The sequence below is a fragment of the Oryctolagus cuniculus genome, chromosome 11, assembly GCF_964237555.1.
Source record: "Oryctolagus cuniculus chromosome 11, mOryCun1.1, whole genome shotgun sequence".
In the NCBI taxonomy this organism is placed as follows: domain Eukaryota; kingdom Metazoa; phylum Chordata; class Mammalia; order Lagomorpha; family Leporidae; genus Oryctolagus; species Oryctolagus cuniculus.
In genome coordinates, this window is record NC_091442.1 from 109,011,730 (window position 1) to 109,025,864 (window position 14,135).

Consider the following 14,135-nt stretch of genomic DNA (forward strand, 5'->3'; position numbering starts at 1 on the left):
CCTTTGTTTACCCCTCATTCTCTGTACTATAGAAGTATGAGTTCATAGCATTCATTCAATTAGCATATTTATTAAACACTTACTATGTTCTATATATACTCCTAGGTACTGGGTATATGAAGAGGAGTAACACAGAGGTCCCTTTTCTTTTAACTTTTATAGTCTAGTGTGAGAGAGAGAACGAGAGAGACAATAAACAGTCCCCTTTCTTGGTGATGTAAAAACAGATGAGTGAGGATGTGTTAATCTCATTTTGAGTCTTAGCTGATAGGTGATAGGTGTTGTCTTGAGAGTGTGTATCCCTTTCAGCTAGGTAGCATGTGACTAAAATTTTTTCATTTTTCAGTGTTTCAATCAGATATTGCCTTTAAGTCAAAGATCTAGAATAGAGACCTGCTTGTTGTTGATATGTGGTTTTTTTTTTTCCTTTGGTTCTAAAGCAATGGTTGGTGTGGCTTTTTTCTATTTTTATCCTGCATAGGGTTTACTAAATTTTTAAGTCTAAAAATGTATGTCTTCCATCAAATTTGAGAAATTCTCAAGCTTTCTTAAAGTATATATTTTTTTCTGTCCTGTCTCACCTCTTCTCTGACTCAGTTTATACTGTTAGACCTTTTAGTATTGAGGCCCTGTTAATGTTTTTTCACTTTTGTTCTCTTTTACAATTGAATGATTTCTATTGGTTTATTTTCAGATTCACTTATTATTATGTCATCTCTAACAAGTTGTTATATTTATCTAGTCAGTGTTTGAGTTCAGTTGCTGTATTTTTTGGCTGTAAAAAGTTTATTTGGACTTTTTTCATAGTTTCTGGTTTTTTTTCTACTGAGCTCTTGTTTGTTCGTGTTACAACCATGTTTTTATTTACATCCTTGAATTTTGATGGTTGCTTTAAAATCCTTTTCTACTATTTCCCTATTCTTCTCAAATATGAATCATGTTTTTCTTATATCCAATAATCTTGGATTGTATCCTAACAGAATACTGGGGTGTTGGTAGGGGAAGGCTGATAAGAAGTCAGGAGTTAACCTTTGAAAAAGTGATGTATGTTAAGCCAGGCCCTCACACATTCAAGCGAAATCAGGAAGACAAATCAGTCTCATGCAACCTAAGGAACTGCGTTCCAGCAAGGAGAGGCAGGAACAAGTTTAGGGCCTGGAGAAAGGAGGTGCGGGTGGCTGGAATGAGTGAGGTTTGAGGGTGGTGAGAGGTTACATTGAAGACCAAGGCAGAGGCTGGATTGTCTGAAACTCTGTAGACCATGGAAAGGTATTTGGATTTAATTTTACATGCAGTGGAAAACCATTAGAGGTTTTAACCAAGGGAGTGATGTGATTGGATTTTTAGCGTAGAAAGGTCTGATTTGAAGTCAGGCCAAGTGTGAACTGGCTGGGAGGCTGTAGCAGTGTTTCAGATGGGAGACGATGGTGACTGGGATAATAGCAGATGTTTTACAGTTAAAATTCAAAAACTAGAATTAAGAAATGACAGCATTTTCAGTTTTGGAAAGCTATCAGGCCAGGACAGCTCTGTTTGGTTAATGGCTGCCACTTAGCAGGTGGATTGTTGGCCAGCGTCGGATTGACGATGGCAAGGAATTTTAGGTGTCTCTACCACCCTGGGTCCCAAGTTTCACTGTTTTTAAGTGGAAAAAAATCATTGCTGCTAAAAGAGTGCATTTAAAAATAAATAAATAAAAGTTGTTTAGAGGACTAGGAAAGGCGTAGGGAGGGGAGACAGGAGACTATCCTGTTGCTTAAAAAATTAGAATTAAAAAGCCTTCCCATGTGCAAGACAGCATGGCTTTATAAACAATGTAAAGACATAAAAGGCATTGTGTTGGCAAAAATGTGTAGAAACAATAGCTGCTAATTTCACACCCCATGGGATGAGGGAGTATAAATGTGCCTCAGCTTTAGATAACAGAGTTGTCTCCACTGGCCAAGGGGGTTCACAGAGCTGTCCCTCAGTCTTACTGCCGCCAGGGGGTTGGCAGGCCAGCCGCCAGCAGAGGTGTTAGCAAAACCTACCGATTCCAGGCTTAATCTCTTCACCTACCTTTTCTTTTTCGGTAATGTGTTCATTATTTGCTGAGCATTACTCTATTCTTTGTCTGCAAATTTTTTGTTTCTAATGCAGCTTGCTTTGTATGGGTGAGATATGGAATGGCACCAAAATCCGGCACCCTGGAAAGCCAGGGATTTCCACCCTGTGACAAAAGAATGCCGTCTTGACTTCAGAGATTGGCTAATCCCAGCTGTTCTGATAATGTAATTAAGGCTGCCTAATGTCTTTAATTTTGCAACCAGTTTGTGTGAAAAGGAGAATTTGGCACTCTGAAGGCTTAAACACTAAATAGCAATCTCAAGACGCCTAATTAGAATTCTCTGACATTAAGCTAATTGGTGAAACTGTATTTCAGCAGCTTAACTTCTTTATTAATTTTTTCAGCATTTTCATTGAAAATCAATTGATGAGCTATCAGCATTCTTTCCTTCAATATGATTTGCCCTTTAGTGCTCCTGTCTCAGGCAAGCAGAAAGACCACATACTAGCAATAAAAGGTGTTGAATATTAACACCAGCTTTGCTTCCTTTTTTTATTATTTTTCTTTTGACCTGAATACTGTGGTTTATTTTGTGACTTGGCCTTGTGGTTTCTCACAGCTCTGTGAACTGGACAACACTTAATTCTCTTAAGTTGAAATTTTAAGAGTGGGGAAATTTACTAATGAGGCAGTATTTCTGTTGACTGTGCTCCTACTTTTTACTTGCTGAGTACCAAGGGCATTTGCTTGTGTTTGAATTGGGGCACTGGGGGAGGCTTCAGTGCATTCAGCTGGGATCCCCTCCCCCCAAAAAAAAAACTTTGTCATAATTTGAGACAAAAGTGTCTGAGTGTAAGGGGCTAATGGCAAGAGCACTGAGCTTTTGTGGTTTAGGTTGAGGGCATTTGATTCTGTTCAGGATGCTTATTCAAATTCCTTTTGCCAGTTTGCACAGGAAGTCGCTGCAATGGGCTGCTTCATCCCCTCTCACCCCTCTGCACCTGCTTCCATTCCCGTAGTCTTTCTTTCCATGAGTGAAACTGCTGGGTCTGACTGTAAGAGAGGATTAAGCTCTCAGAGGAGGAAGTCTTCTTTTTAGAGCACTTCTGACGTGGTAGATTCAAGTCCAAGATCCTGACTTTCCTATCTGCAAGTTGATTTCAGTGGAAAAGTGGAAGGACATGTCTAACTTAAGGGAGAGAAGCATGAAATCAGTTCCCATTTGGGAAATGCTTTCTTTGTTAGCTTTGTTGGAGGAGGCTTGTCTGCTTTGAATATCTTCTTCTTTAGGAGTCAAAAAACTACCTGTTGGTTATAAACATTCAGGAATATAGAATTTGGAAAATTTTTAGCTTCAGAAGTTTTCACTGAGTCTAGGATTCCTCTTTAAGCAAATAATTAGAGTAACTATAATGCCCTCCCAATATTATTTTGTTTTGTAAATTAGTTTAGAACACAACTATATTGAACATTTTTTTCCTCTTTAAAGAAATAAAAATGCTTACAAAGGGAAAAAAACTAAGACAATTAATTATTCCAGGGAATTAGTATCTGTAATATCTAATGTATTTGATTATTGAAGAAGTTTGTCTGCCTGCAATGTGTAGTTCCAGAAATCTGGGCAGTTTATTTACAGAATTTGGGGTTTTCTCCTGTGGTTCTTTCCTCTCTGGGAGCTCTCCCTGTACCTCAGATCTTTTTCCTGTGGCTCTTCAGTCCAACAACACTGTGAGCCTGTTTTACCTTCAGTGTGACCTCTCCTTGGAGAGAGCCAGTGCCATTCACCCTCCAATTGTGTCTGCTTTTGGGTGCTAGATGCTGTAGCTCCTCCAGAGAATTTGTAAACGTTTCATCCAGAGATTATAATTAGTATCTCAGGCATGGCCATCTGATAGGTGCTACTTTGCCGATCTGGAAACAGAGCCATGCTAGTCTTTTTTGATGACCTCCCGTTCTTTCCCATTAGTTTGGCTTCCATGGTCATGCTGTTTAAAATACCTCACTGTGCTTTAATAGCGCTTAATTTTATTACCTAATTTTGGACATAAAAATAAAAATATGCTACATATGTGTTATAAAGGTTACAAATAAATTAAACACCCTCAAAACTACTACTCAACTGAAGAATTAGACTGCTACAAAAGCTTCTTATTTATCCGTGTAATTTTCTTAATTTATTACATCTTCAAAATTAATATTTAAATTTTAAAGTTATAAAATCTTTTATTACAATATAAGTTTGGGTTATTATTGAGCTTTATTAAGTAGATTCACACATAAATTTTTTCAGTCAGCTTTTTTTTTTTTAACAATTTTTTTTATTTGACAGAGTTATAGACAGTGAGAGAGAGAGATAGAGAGAAAGGTCTTCCTTCTGTTGGTTCACTCCCCAAATGGCTGCTACAGCCGGCACTGCACCGATCCGAAGCCAAGAGTCAGGTGTTTCCTCCTGGTCTCCCATGCGGGTGCAGGGGCCCAAGCACTTGGGCCATCCTCCACTGCCTTCCCGGGCCACAGCAGAGAGCTGGACTGGAAGAGGAGCAACCGGTACTAGAACCCAGCACCCACATGGGATGCCAGTGCCGCAGGCAGAGAATTAACCAAGTGAGCCACAGCCCTGGCCCCTAACAATTTTTTTTTTTTAAGATTGATTTATTTATTTGAAAGTTAGAGTTACAGGGACAGATGGAGACACACACACACACAGAGAGAGAGAGAGAGGTCTTCCGTCCTCTGGTTCACTTCTTACTAGCCACAACGGCCAGAGTTGGGCTGATCCAAATCCAGGAGCCAGGAGTTTCTTCTGGGTCTCCTATGTGGGTGCAGGGACCCAAGGATTTGGACCATCTTCAACTGCTTTCCCAGGTGCATTAGCAGGGAGCTAGATTGGCAGTGGAGCAGCCAGGACTCAAACTGGCACACATATGAGATGCCAGTGCCACAGAGAGGGGCTTACCCGTTATACCATAGCGCTGGCCCAAATAAACAATTTCATCAAAGCTTATACATTTGAGGGCTGACATATGGATTAAGCCACCACCTACAATGCAGGCCTAGCCCTGGTCATTGGAACTCCATCTGGGTCTCCATATGGGTTCAGAGGTCCAAGTACTTAAGACATTGTCTGCTGCTTTCTGAGGCATATTAGTAGGGAGCTGGATTGGAAGTGGAGCAGTCAGGACTCAAACTAGTGCCCATATGGGATGCTCGCACCGCAGACAGTGGCTTTACCTGATATGCCATCAGCGCTGGCCCTAGAAGTTTGTTCCTTCCTTCCTTCCTCCCTCCCTCCCTCCCTCTCCCTCTCCCCCTCCCCCTTCCTCTCCCTCTCCCTCTCTTTCCTTCCCTTCCTCCCTTCCTCCCTCCCTCCCTTCCTCCCTCCCTCCCTCCCTCCCTCCCTCCCTCCCTCCCTCCCTCCCATCCTTCCTTTTTTAAAGATTTTTTATTTATTTACTTGAAAGGCAGAGTTATAAAGAAGTAGAGTCAGAGAAAGAGAGAGAGAGAGAGGTCTTCCATCTACTGGTTCACTCCCCAGATGGCTGCAACGGCTGGAGCTATGCTGATCCAAAGCCAGGAGCCAGGAGCTTCTTCTGAGTCTCCCATGTGGGTGCAGGGGTCTGAGGACTTGGGCCATTTTTTGCTGCTTTCCTAGGCCATAGCAGAGAGCTGGATTGGAAGTGGAGCAGCCAGGACTTGAACTGGTAACCATATGGGATGCTGGCACTGCAGGCCGGGGCTTTAACCTGCTGCACCACAGCACTGGCCCCTCAGCTTTTTTTAATTTTTAAAATTTCACTTAAATTTTAAATTTTTTATAGTTTAAAAATTATTTTCATTTTTAAACTTTTTCAGTATTTTAAAATTTCACTTATTTATTTTCATTTTATTCAAAAGACTGCTGGGGGGAAGAAAGAGTTAGAGAGAGATTGTCCATCCACTGGTTTCTTCCCCAAATGTTTAGAACAGCCAGGGCTAAGCCAGGCTGAAGCCAGGGGCCAGGAACTCCATCCAGGTCTCCCACATGGGTGGCAGGAACCCACAAACTTGAGCTGTCAACTGCTACTTCTCAAGGTGTGTATCAGCGGGAAGCTGGATCAGAAGTGGAGCTGGGACTCGGAAGTAGGCACTTTGGGGATGTGAACATCCCAAGGGATGTCTTAACTACTCCACCAAATACTGATCCAGTTTTTTTTTTTTTTTTTTTTTTATTTTGAAATACAGAGTTACAGAGAGAGGTAGAGACAGAGAGAGAGAGAGAGATCTTCCATCTGCTGGTTCACTCCCCAGATGGCTGCAACGACCGGAGCTGTGCCCATCTGGAGCCAGGAGCTTCCTCCAGGTCTCCCATGTGGGTGCAGGGGCCCAAGCACTTGGACCATCCTCTACTGCTTTCCCAGGCCATAGTAGAGAGCTGGGTTCGAAAAGGAGCAGCCAGGACTAGAACCTGGCTCTTGGCTTCAGCCTGGCTCAGCCCTGGCTGTTGTAGCCATTTGGAGAATGAACCAGTGGATGAAAGATTTCTCTCTCTCCCTCTCCCTCTTCCTCTCCCTCTCCCTCTCTCTCTCCCTCCCTGTCTTTCAAGTAAAATAAATAAATCTTTAAAAATAAAAAATTTAGTCATGATTTTGTGATCATTTTTTGTTCATTTTCAGGGCTTTACTGTTCTATTTTAGTATGCCACAGTTTGTCTAACTAAATGTTATTGATATGGTTTCCAGTTCTCAGCTGTTAAAAATGTTACTACAGATATCTTGTATATGTGTCCTGGTATAATTAATGCAAGTTTCTGCAGAGTGCTGATGCTTAAAGTACCCGCTTCCACCAGCAGCTCTGGCACCTCCTAGGAGCTTGTTAGAAATGCAGGTTCTTTGGGGCCAGCACTGTGGCATAGTGGGTAAAACCACCGCCTGCAGTGCTGGCATCCCATTCGGGTGCTGGTTTGAGTCTGGCTATTCTTCTTCTGATCCAACTCTCTGCTATGGCCTGGAAAGCAGTAGAAGATGGCCCAAGTCCTTGGGCCCCTGCACCCATGTGGGAGACCCAGAAGAAGCTCCAGGCTCCTGGCTTCGGATTGGTGCAGCTCTGCCCATCGTGGCCATTTGGGGAGTGAACCAACAGATGGAAGACAACTCTCTCTCTCTCTGCCTCTGCCTCTCTGTACCTCTGCCTTTCAAATAAAATAAATAAATCTTTAAAAAAAATGCAGATTATTGGGGTTCTGCCCTCTATCTCCTGAATCAGAAACTGTAAGGATGAGACCAACAGAGTGTGTTCAAGCAGTGATTTCCACTGCTGTAGGGGTACATCTACTAGAGGACCTGTTGGAGCATGAGGGATAGGTAGATGATGGCAAACTGTTTTCTAAGTGGTTGCACAAATTTACATTTTCACCAATGATGAGAGGGAAGTTCACATGTCGCTATGTCTTTGGTGTTGTCAGACATCTTAATGTTTATTTCTTCCTTCTACCTTTTTTGGGTTTTGATGTCTTTATTAGGTCTCTCATCAGTGAAATCCAAAAGTCTGAGAGTAACTGGTGTAATTAAATGTCTTCGAATGCCAGCATATGTCATCGTCTTTACTGTTGTTCCTAATACCTAGTGTGGTGTTAAGCACATAGAAAATTATGTACATATCTGTCAGATTGAATTTTAAATATATATAGATTGTTAGTTTTATACATTTTTTTGTGTTTTTTTTTAACAGTGCCCAAATCATGACCTATGGTTTTATTAAATAGCTTAGTAATGCATTTTGAAAGATCACCATGTAATCTTTTTCTTTTTCCAGCTTTTATCTCTTCTCTTTGAAGATTTGTTCAAAAAGTTTAATTCTGAAATGAAGAAGATTGCAGACCAGGTGATTCCTAAGCAGCGAGCAGCACAGTTTGATGTTGTGAAGCACATGCGCCAAGACCAGATCACCAATGGCATGGTGAATGCCATTTCCACCGTGAGTCACGATTCTGTGAAAATCTCTGTAGTAGAACAGAAACAGAGTATCTTGAGAATCCAGGAGCTATACACACACACCTATTTAAAGGAATGTTCACAAATCACACGTTTTCTGTTTTGAAAGGTACTCTAAAGCCTAAATGTTACTAGTGAGAATTGTATCATTATACTTTTCCCCCCTCCCCCATCCCTGGTTTCATTTTCTGCAGTTTTATTTACCCATAGTCAGCGATGGTCTAAAAATAATCAACTGAAAGTTCCAGAAATAATTCATAAGTTTTAAATCACTTTGTTTTAATATATTGATACAGCTGCCTCATTTTATTACTCATTACTGTTATTAACCTCTAATTGTCTTGATAAACTAAACTTAATCATACACGCATAGGAGGAGAAAACAGCATGCTTAGGGTTCAGGTACTATCTCTGGCTTGAAGTATCCATAGGGTTGTTGAAAAGCATTCCCCATTGAGAAAGGAGGACTGCTTTATAACTTCTCTGCCAAATGAGAGTTATTGTTACATGAGGCAGTAAGAAAACAGATCCTGTTACATAGAGGAAAAAAGTCTTTTAGTTTCATTGGTTTTTTGTTTGTTTGTTTTGTTTTGTTTTGACAGGCAGAGATAGACAGTGAGAGAGAAAGACAGAAAGAAAGGTCTTCCCTCCGTTGGTTCACCCCCCAAATGGCTGCTACCACTGGTGCACTGCGCCGATCCGAAGCCAGGAGCCAGATGCTTTTTCCTGCTCTCCCACGTGGGTGCAGGGCCCAAGCACTTGGACCATCCTCCACCGCCTTCCTGGGCCACAGAAGAGAGCTGGACTGGAAGAGGAGCAACTGGGACAGAATCTGGCGCCCCAATTGGTACTAGAATCCGGGGTGCTGATGGATTAGCCAAGTGAGCCGCAGCGTTGGCCATAGTTTCATAGTCATTCTGTTGGCTGGCACCACGGCTCACTTGGCTAATCCTCTGCCTGCGGTGCCGGTACCCCAGGTTCTAGTCCCGGATGGGGTGCTGGATTCTGTCCCGGTTGCTCCTCCTAAAGTCCAGCTCTCTGCTGCGGCCCGGGAGGGCAGTGGAGGATGGCCCAAGTGCTTGGGCCCTGCACCTGCGTGGGAGACCAGGAGGAAGCACCTGGCTCCTGGCTTCAGATCGGCGCAGTGCGCCGGCCGTAGCGGCATTTGGGAGGTGAACCAACAGAAAAGGAAAACCTTTCTCTCCGTCTCTCTCTCACTGTCTAACTGCCTATCAAAAAAAAAAAAAAAAAAAAAAACTATAGTCATTCTGTTAATGTTAACTTCCCCCCATTTTTTTCCTGTAATAAAATTGACATATTTCAGGCAAATTTATTCATTGGTGACTTTTGCCAAAAACAGTAAAGCATGTTTCCTCTCATAGTAGCCTTCTACTCTTCGGAGGCCTGTCGGCTATTTTGCAGCGAGCCACGAATTCAGTCCTCAGCAGCTGCTGTGTATTCAGGGCCTCAGGCTATTCAAAAAAGGTTATCAGAGAGGTTTTTGCTCCCTTTCTTAAAAGCATGACAACTGTAGGTCTATCTGATGAAGTCTGCTGTCTGTTTTGTGTGCCAGACATAAAATTAGTGTTATGGATGGGATTTTGTTTAACAAAAGGATAGTATAGTCTAACAGTCAAAGAGTTAGTGGAGCCTCGCTTCCGTCCTTGACTTTGGAATTGTGCACTGGGTCCACGTGAGCAGCCATGGAGTGACAGCTGCATCCACACTTGAAGTGAACCAGGCCAAGGGGCCTGTTGAGAACATTAAGTTCTTATGGCCCAAACTTGTCCAAAGATAGGTTCCTGAATATTTGAGAAGAAGCCTCCCAAGAGTACTTGGGCACAGTCCTGTTAGATTTGCTTTCCTTGCTTCCTGACCTGTGATTTTCAGGTCCTAACAGCTATTTTGAGTCATCCTTTTGCCCCTGGATGAAATGACACTGCTTTATGTTCCTGACAGGGCTAGGCATTGTCGTCCCAATCCGTGGGCAACTCGTTACAATGAGCCATTGGTATGGTGTTTTCACCAAGTATATTCTCTCCCTGGAGCAGTTTTCAGCCCTCTGTTCCACCCCCTCCCTTTTGTAATACTCCTGCAGAATATGAGGACAGACTCTCTTGCTGAACATCTTGGCTTCACTCCCCATCCACTTCCTGTTTGCAACAGCTGCTGCCTTATTTTAGCTGTGCACTGAATGTTTGTTTACCTTATTTACTTTTACTGTGTGAGTGTAAGTCAGTCCACTGGATTCATTCTCATTCCAAGGATGAAAGGAGTTAACTGAGTAAGCAGTACGGGAAGTCAACTCATAGGATATATGTGTTTGCTCTGTTTCTTTGCTTTATAGCAGAGTTTCTTCCTAGAATTTACCTCTTTTCTATTTTATCAAAAACTCAGGCCTATAAAGGGGTAGATATTCATTTAGGTAATGATCGCACTTTGACTTGTAAAGGAGTTGCCCTAAAGTCATGTAATTTCATGCAAACAGATCACCTAATCTCCTGAAACCCTAGGAGGTTTTTGCACTAGGAGGGTATTTAATCTGCCGTGTGTGAGTGCACTCATGAAGCTGAACATAAAATTTGGTATTCCTGGTTCTTGGTGCATTTTCAGGAGAACATTCTTAGCTTTCATCAGGTTCATGAAGGAGAGTGAAGAGCCATAGCAGATGGAGAATTTCTCTTTAGAATCAGGAAGGTATTAAGCCAACCATTTTACTGATGTTTTCTACTTAGCTTTTTTGATACATACTATTTTCTACAGTCAATTTATGTTACTATGAATTTAAATTACCCTGGAGAGTATTACCTAATGTATAAATTAATACAACTATAAAATAATATATATGATATATAAAATATTTAATGCATGAGAGAGAAAGTGAATTAAGTATTCAATGTACTCTATACGATTCTATTTTAGCATTGACGTGATAACCACAGAGAATATCTCTTCATATGAACACATGTGCAATTTTAGATTCCTCAAGCCTAGATGAAAAAGCCTACAGTTTATTCATTGTCTGCTATCAGAGTCATTTCTGTTACAATATTTTCCTCTAATTAGGGCCAGGTTTGGAAGACATCAAAGAATAATACATTCCAGTATGAAATTATCTCTTGGAGCTTCAAATTAGTTGTCCCTTAAATGTGCATAGGAATCGCTGGTGTTGTATCAGTCAGCTTATTGCTTCCAGTGGGAAGCTCTGGTTGAGCTGGCTTGTGCGGTATGCAGTTAGTTCCTCACACGGCACGAGCTCTGATGGGGTGAGGTTGGTGGAGGGAAGCATTCTCAGAGGATCCCTGGACATGGGTCTTTTTATCATATCCTGAGAAAATCCCAGGCATGACCTGACTAAAATTTAATTTTAATTGTAATATTTTTTATTTCTGGATAATCCTGGCTATAATTTCATAGGCAAGTAGCTCCTATTGTTAACTCTGAGTGACTGCAGTGTTGGGCACCATGTAAAAGTAGTCTTACGTCTCCCTTCTCTCTGCAGGGAAATTGGTCTCTAAAGAGATTTAAGATGGACCGCCAGGGTGTGACCCAGGTGCTGTCACGCTTGTCATATATATCTGCTCTTGGTATGATGACGAGAATCTCATCCCAGTTTGAAAAAACAAGAAAAGTGAGTGGTCCTCGCTCTCTCCAGCCATCTCAGTGGGGGATGCTCTGTCCTTCAGACACCCCTGAAGGAGAGGTAAGGTACCTGAGGAATCACCGTGTTGTGGCAGAGGGAACACCTGTTGAGGGTGGGGGGAGGTCTCCTCCTGCTCCCATCCCCCAGGCCGTGTGTGTGCGCATATGATATATATTTTTTTAATTTGCCACTTCCCTGGCAAAGAACTACTGGTGCATCTTGTAAAGACCATATCAGTTTCATTGCAATACCAGTACTTAACAGATGCATTGGATGTACTGCTTTAACTAAATGGAAACGTGATCTGAATTTTCTCGTGCATTTTATCACAAGCATCAACCTATGTAAAGAAGAGGGGTGAGGCCAGCACCGTGGCTCACTAGGCTAATCTTCCGCCTGTGGCACCGGCACCCTGGGTTCTAGTCCCGGTTGGGGTGCCGGGTTCTAGTCCCAGTTGCTCCTCTTCCAGTCCAGCTCTCTTCTGTGGCCCGGGAAAGCAGTGGAGGATGGCCCAAGTGCTTGGGCCCTGCACCCGTGTGGGAGACCAGGAGGAAGGACCTGGCTCCTGGCTTCGGATTGGCACAGTGCGCCGGCGGTAGCAGCCATTTGTGGGGTGAACCAAAGGAGGGAAGACCTTTCTCTCTGTCTCTCTCTCTCACTGTCTAACTCTTGCTGTCAAAAAAAAGAAGAAGAAGAGGGGTGAGAATGTGAAGGAGAACTGAGAGACTCCTCCGCTTTGATGCTTAGAGTCCTTTCTTGATCCAGCTCCTTCATTTCTTTTCTTTCTTTTTTGTTAAGTTGTACCCCGGGGTAATTTATCCATTGTTCCTGTCACCTGATGATACCATAAACAGTATAACCACATTTGTGTGCTTGTAAAAAATCATTTATATATTTTCATTTTATTTTAAAGGCAGAGAGTCAGATGGAGAGAGATCTTCATTTGCTGGTTCACTCCCCAAATGCCTGTAACAGCCAGGACTAGGTCAGGCTTAAGCCAGGATCCTGGAATTTATTCCAGGTCTCCAGTGTGGGTGGCAGGGACCCAAGTACTTGAGCCATCACCTGCTATCTCCTAGGGTACACATTAGCAGGAAGGTAGATCAGAATCAGAGTAGCTGGGGCTCAGACCAGGCACTCTTGATCCAGATCTCGCACATGTGCATGTGTGGCAGGAACCCAATTACTTGAACTATCACTACTGCCTCGTGGTCTGCATTGCTAGGAAGCCAGAGCCGAGACTCAAATACAGGCACACTGATGCGGCGTGCGGCATCTTAACCACTGGGCCAAATGCTCTGCCTGCTTCTTATTTTCTTAACGTGTAATTTAAAAATATATATACGTGTATATATTTATTGACTTATTTCTTTCTTTGTTTGTACGACTGTTATAGGCCATCGTGATTTAAATAAGAAAAAAAATTGAGATAGGACAAAAAACCTTTTGTTGAGAGAATGAAATAAAAATTGTTAATTCACTTTTTAGAAACAGAAAAAGTCCACAACAACCACTTGGTTCCAGCCAACTAGGAGTGTGCAGTCCAGGTCCTAAAGTGAATTCTGACTCACTTATCTCAGAAGCACAGCAGTTACCTAAACATGAAACCAAGGGGTTTGAGTGGGTCTGCCTCTGTAGCACTCACTCTTCCCCATGTTGTGGCCTTTTCTCCTTTGTGTTACTACTGTTTGTTTCACTTGGGTCTGTTCCCTCTAACTTGTGAACTTCTGGAGAAAGGAAGGATCACCATTGTTTCTCAGGTTCAGAAAGAGTCTCATCCAAAGTTGAGGCCCATGAATATGAAGGGCTTTCAAACAGTTCACGAAAAATGGAGCTAAAAGATAATTCATATTTTCCATGAACCTTTTGAAGACCCCTTCATATATGCTGAGACAAATAAAAGTCATAGGTGCCAAAGTACAGGAACTTGTTATGACTTAGAAGGGTGAAAAATAGGAATCCGTGTAGAGTTGTGATTTTTAGATATTATTACTCTCCTAATTTGTCTTAAACCATATGGAAATTCACACTTAAATTATGCAACTTGTCAAATTTGCATAATTTATACGTCTTGAAGTTAGAAACACTAAATTTCCCAGAGATTGCTCCAGCTAATGTCAACAAAGTAGCTGCTTTGCTCATTACTACAGCAGGTAGTCTTTAAAAATTGAAAGTAAATTCTTCACATGTCATGTGTGTCTCTTTTTCTGTTTGTTATGTTCCATCTTTGTTAATATTTTTGTTGGAGATTTTTTTCTGGTTATATAGACGTTTAAAACTATTTGTTTCCTTTTCATTTTGAAATAATTTCAGACATACAAGAAGGATTTCAACAATAGTACAGGGCGAGTATCTGGTGCAGGATGTAGTGTAGGATGCTGCTTGGGACACCTCCTATTTGAGATCCAAGCACCCAAGGAGGCACCACCTGTGTGGGAGACCTGAACTGAGTTCTAAGCTCCTGTCTTCAGCCTAG

The 14,135-nt window shown here is 42.1% G+C and overlaps 1 protein-coding gene across 4 annotated transcripts in view; it reads left to right on the forward strand.

Moving 5' to 3' along the window:
* Positions 1–14,135, forward strand: part of POLR3B (RNA polymerase III subunit B) — a 122,784-nt gene that overhangs the window by 42,932 nt on the left and 65,717 nt on the right. For all 4 annotated transcript variants that reach the window (XR_011380255.1, XM_002711427.5, XM_008257116.4 and 1 more), the window contains exons 13-14: positions 7,838–7,999; positions 11,519–11,719. Coding sequence is in view for 3 of the 4 variants with exons in the window: in XM_002711427.5 (XP_002711473.1) it covers positions 7,838–7,999; positions 11,519–11,719 (363 nt within the window). In the remaining variant the exon portion in view is untranslated. The remainder of the gene's footprint in view (positions 1–7,837; positions 8,000–11,518; positions 11,720–14,135) is intronic.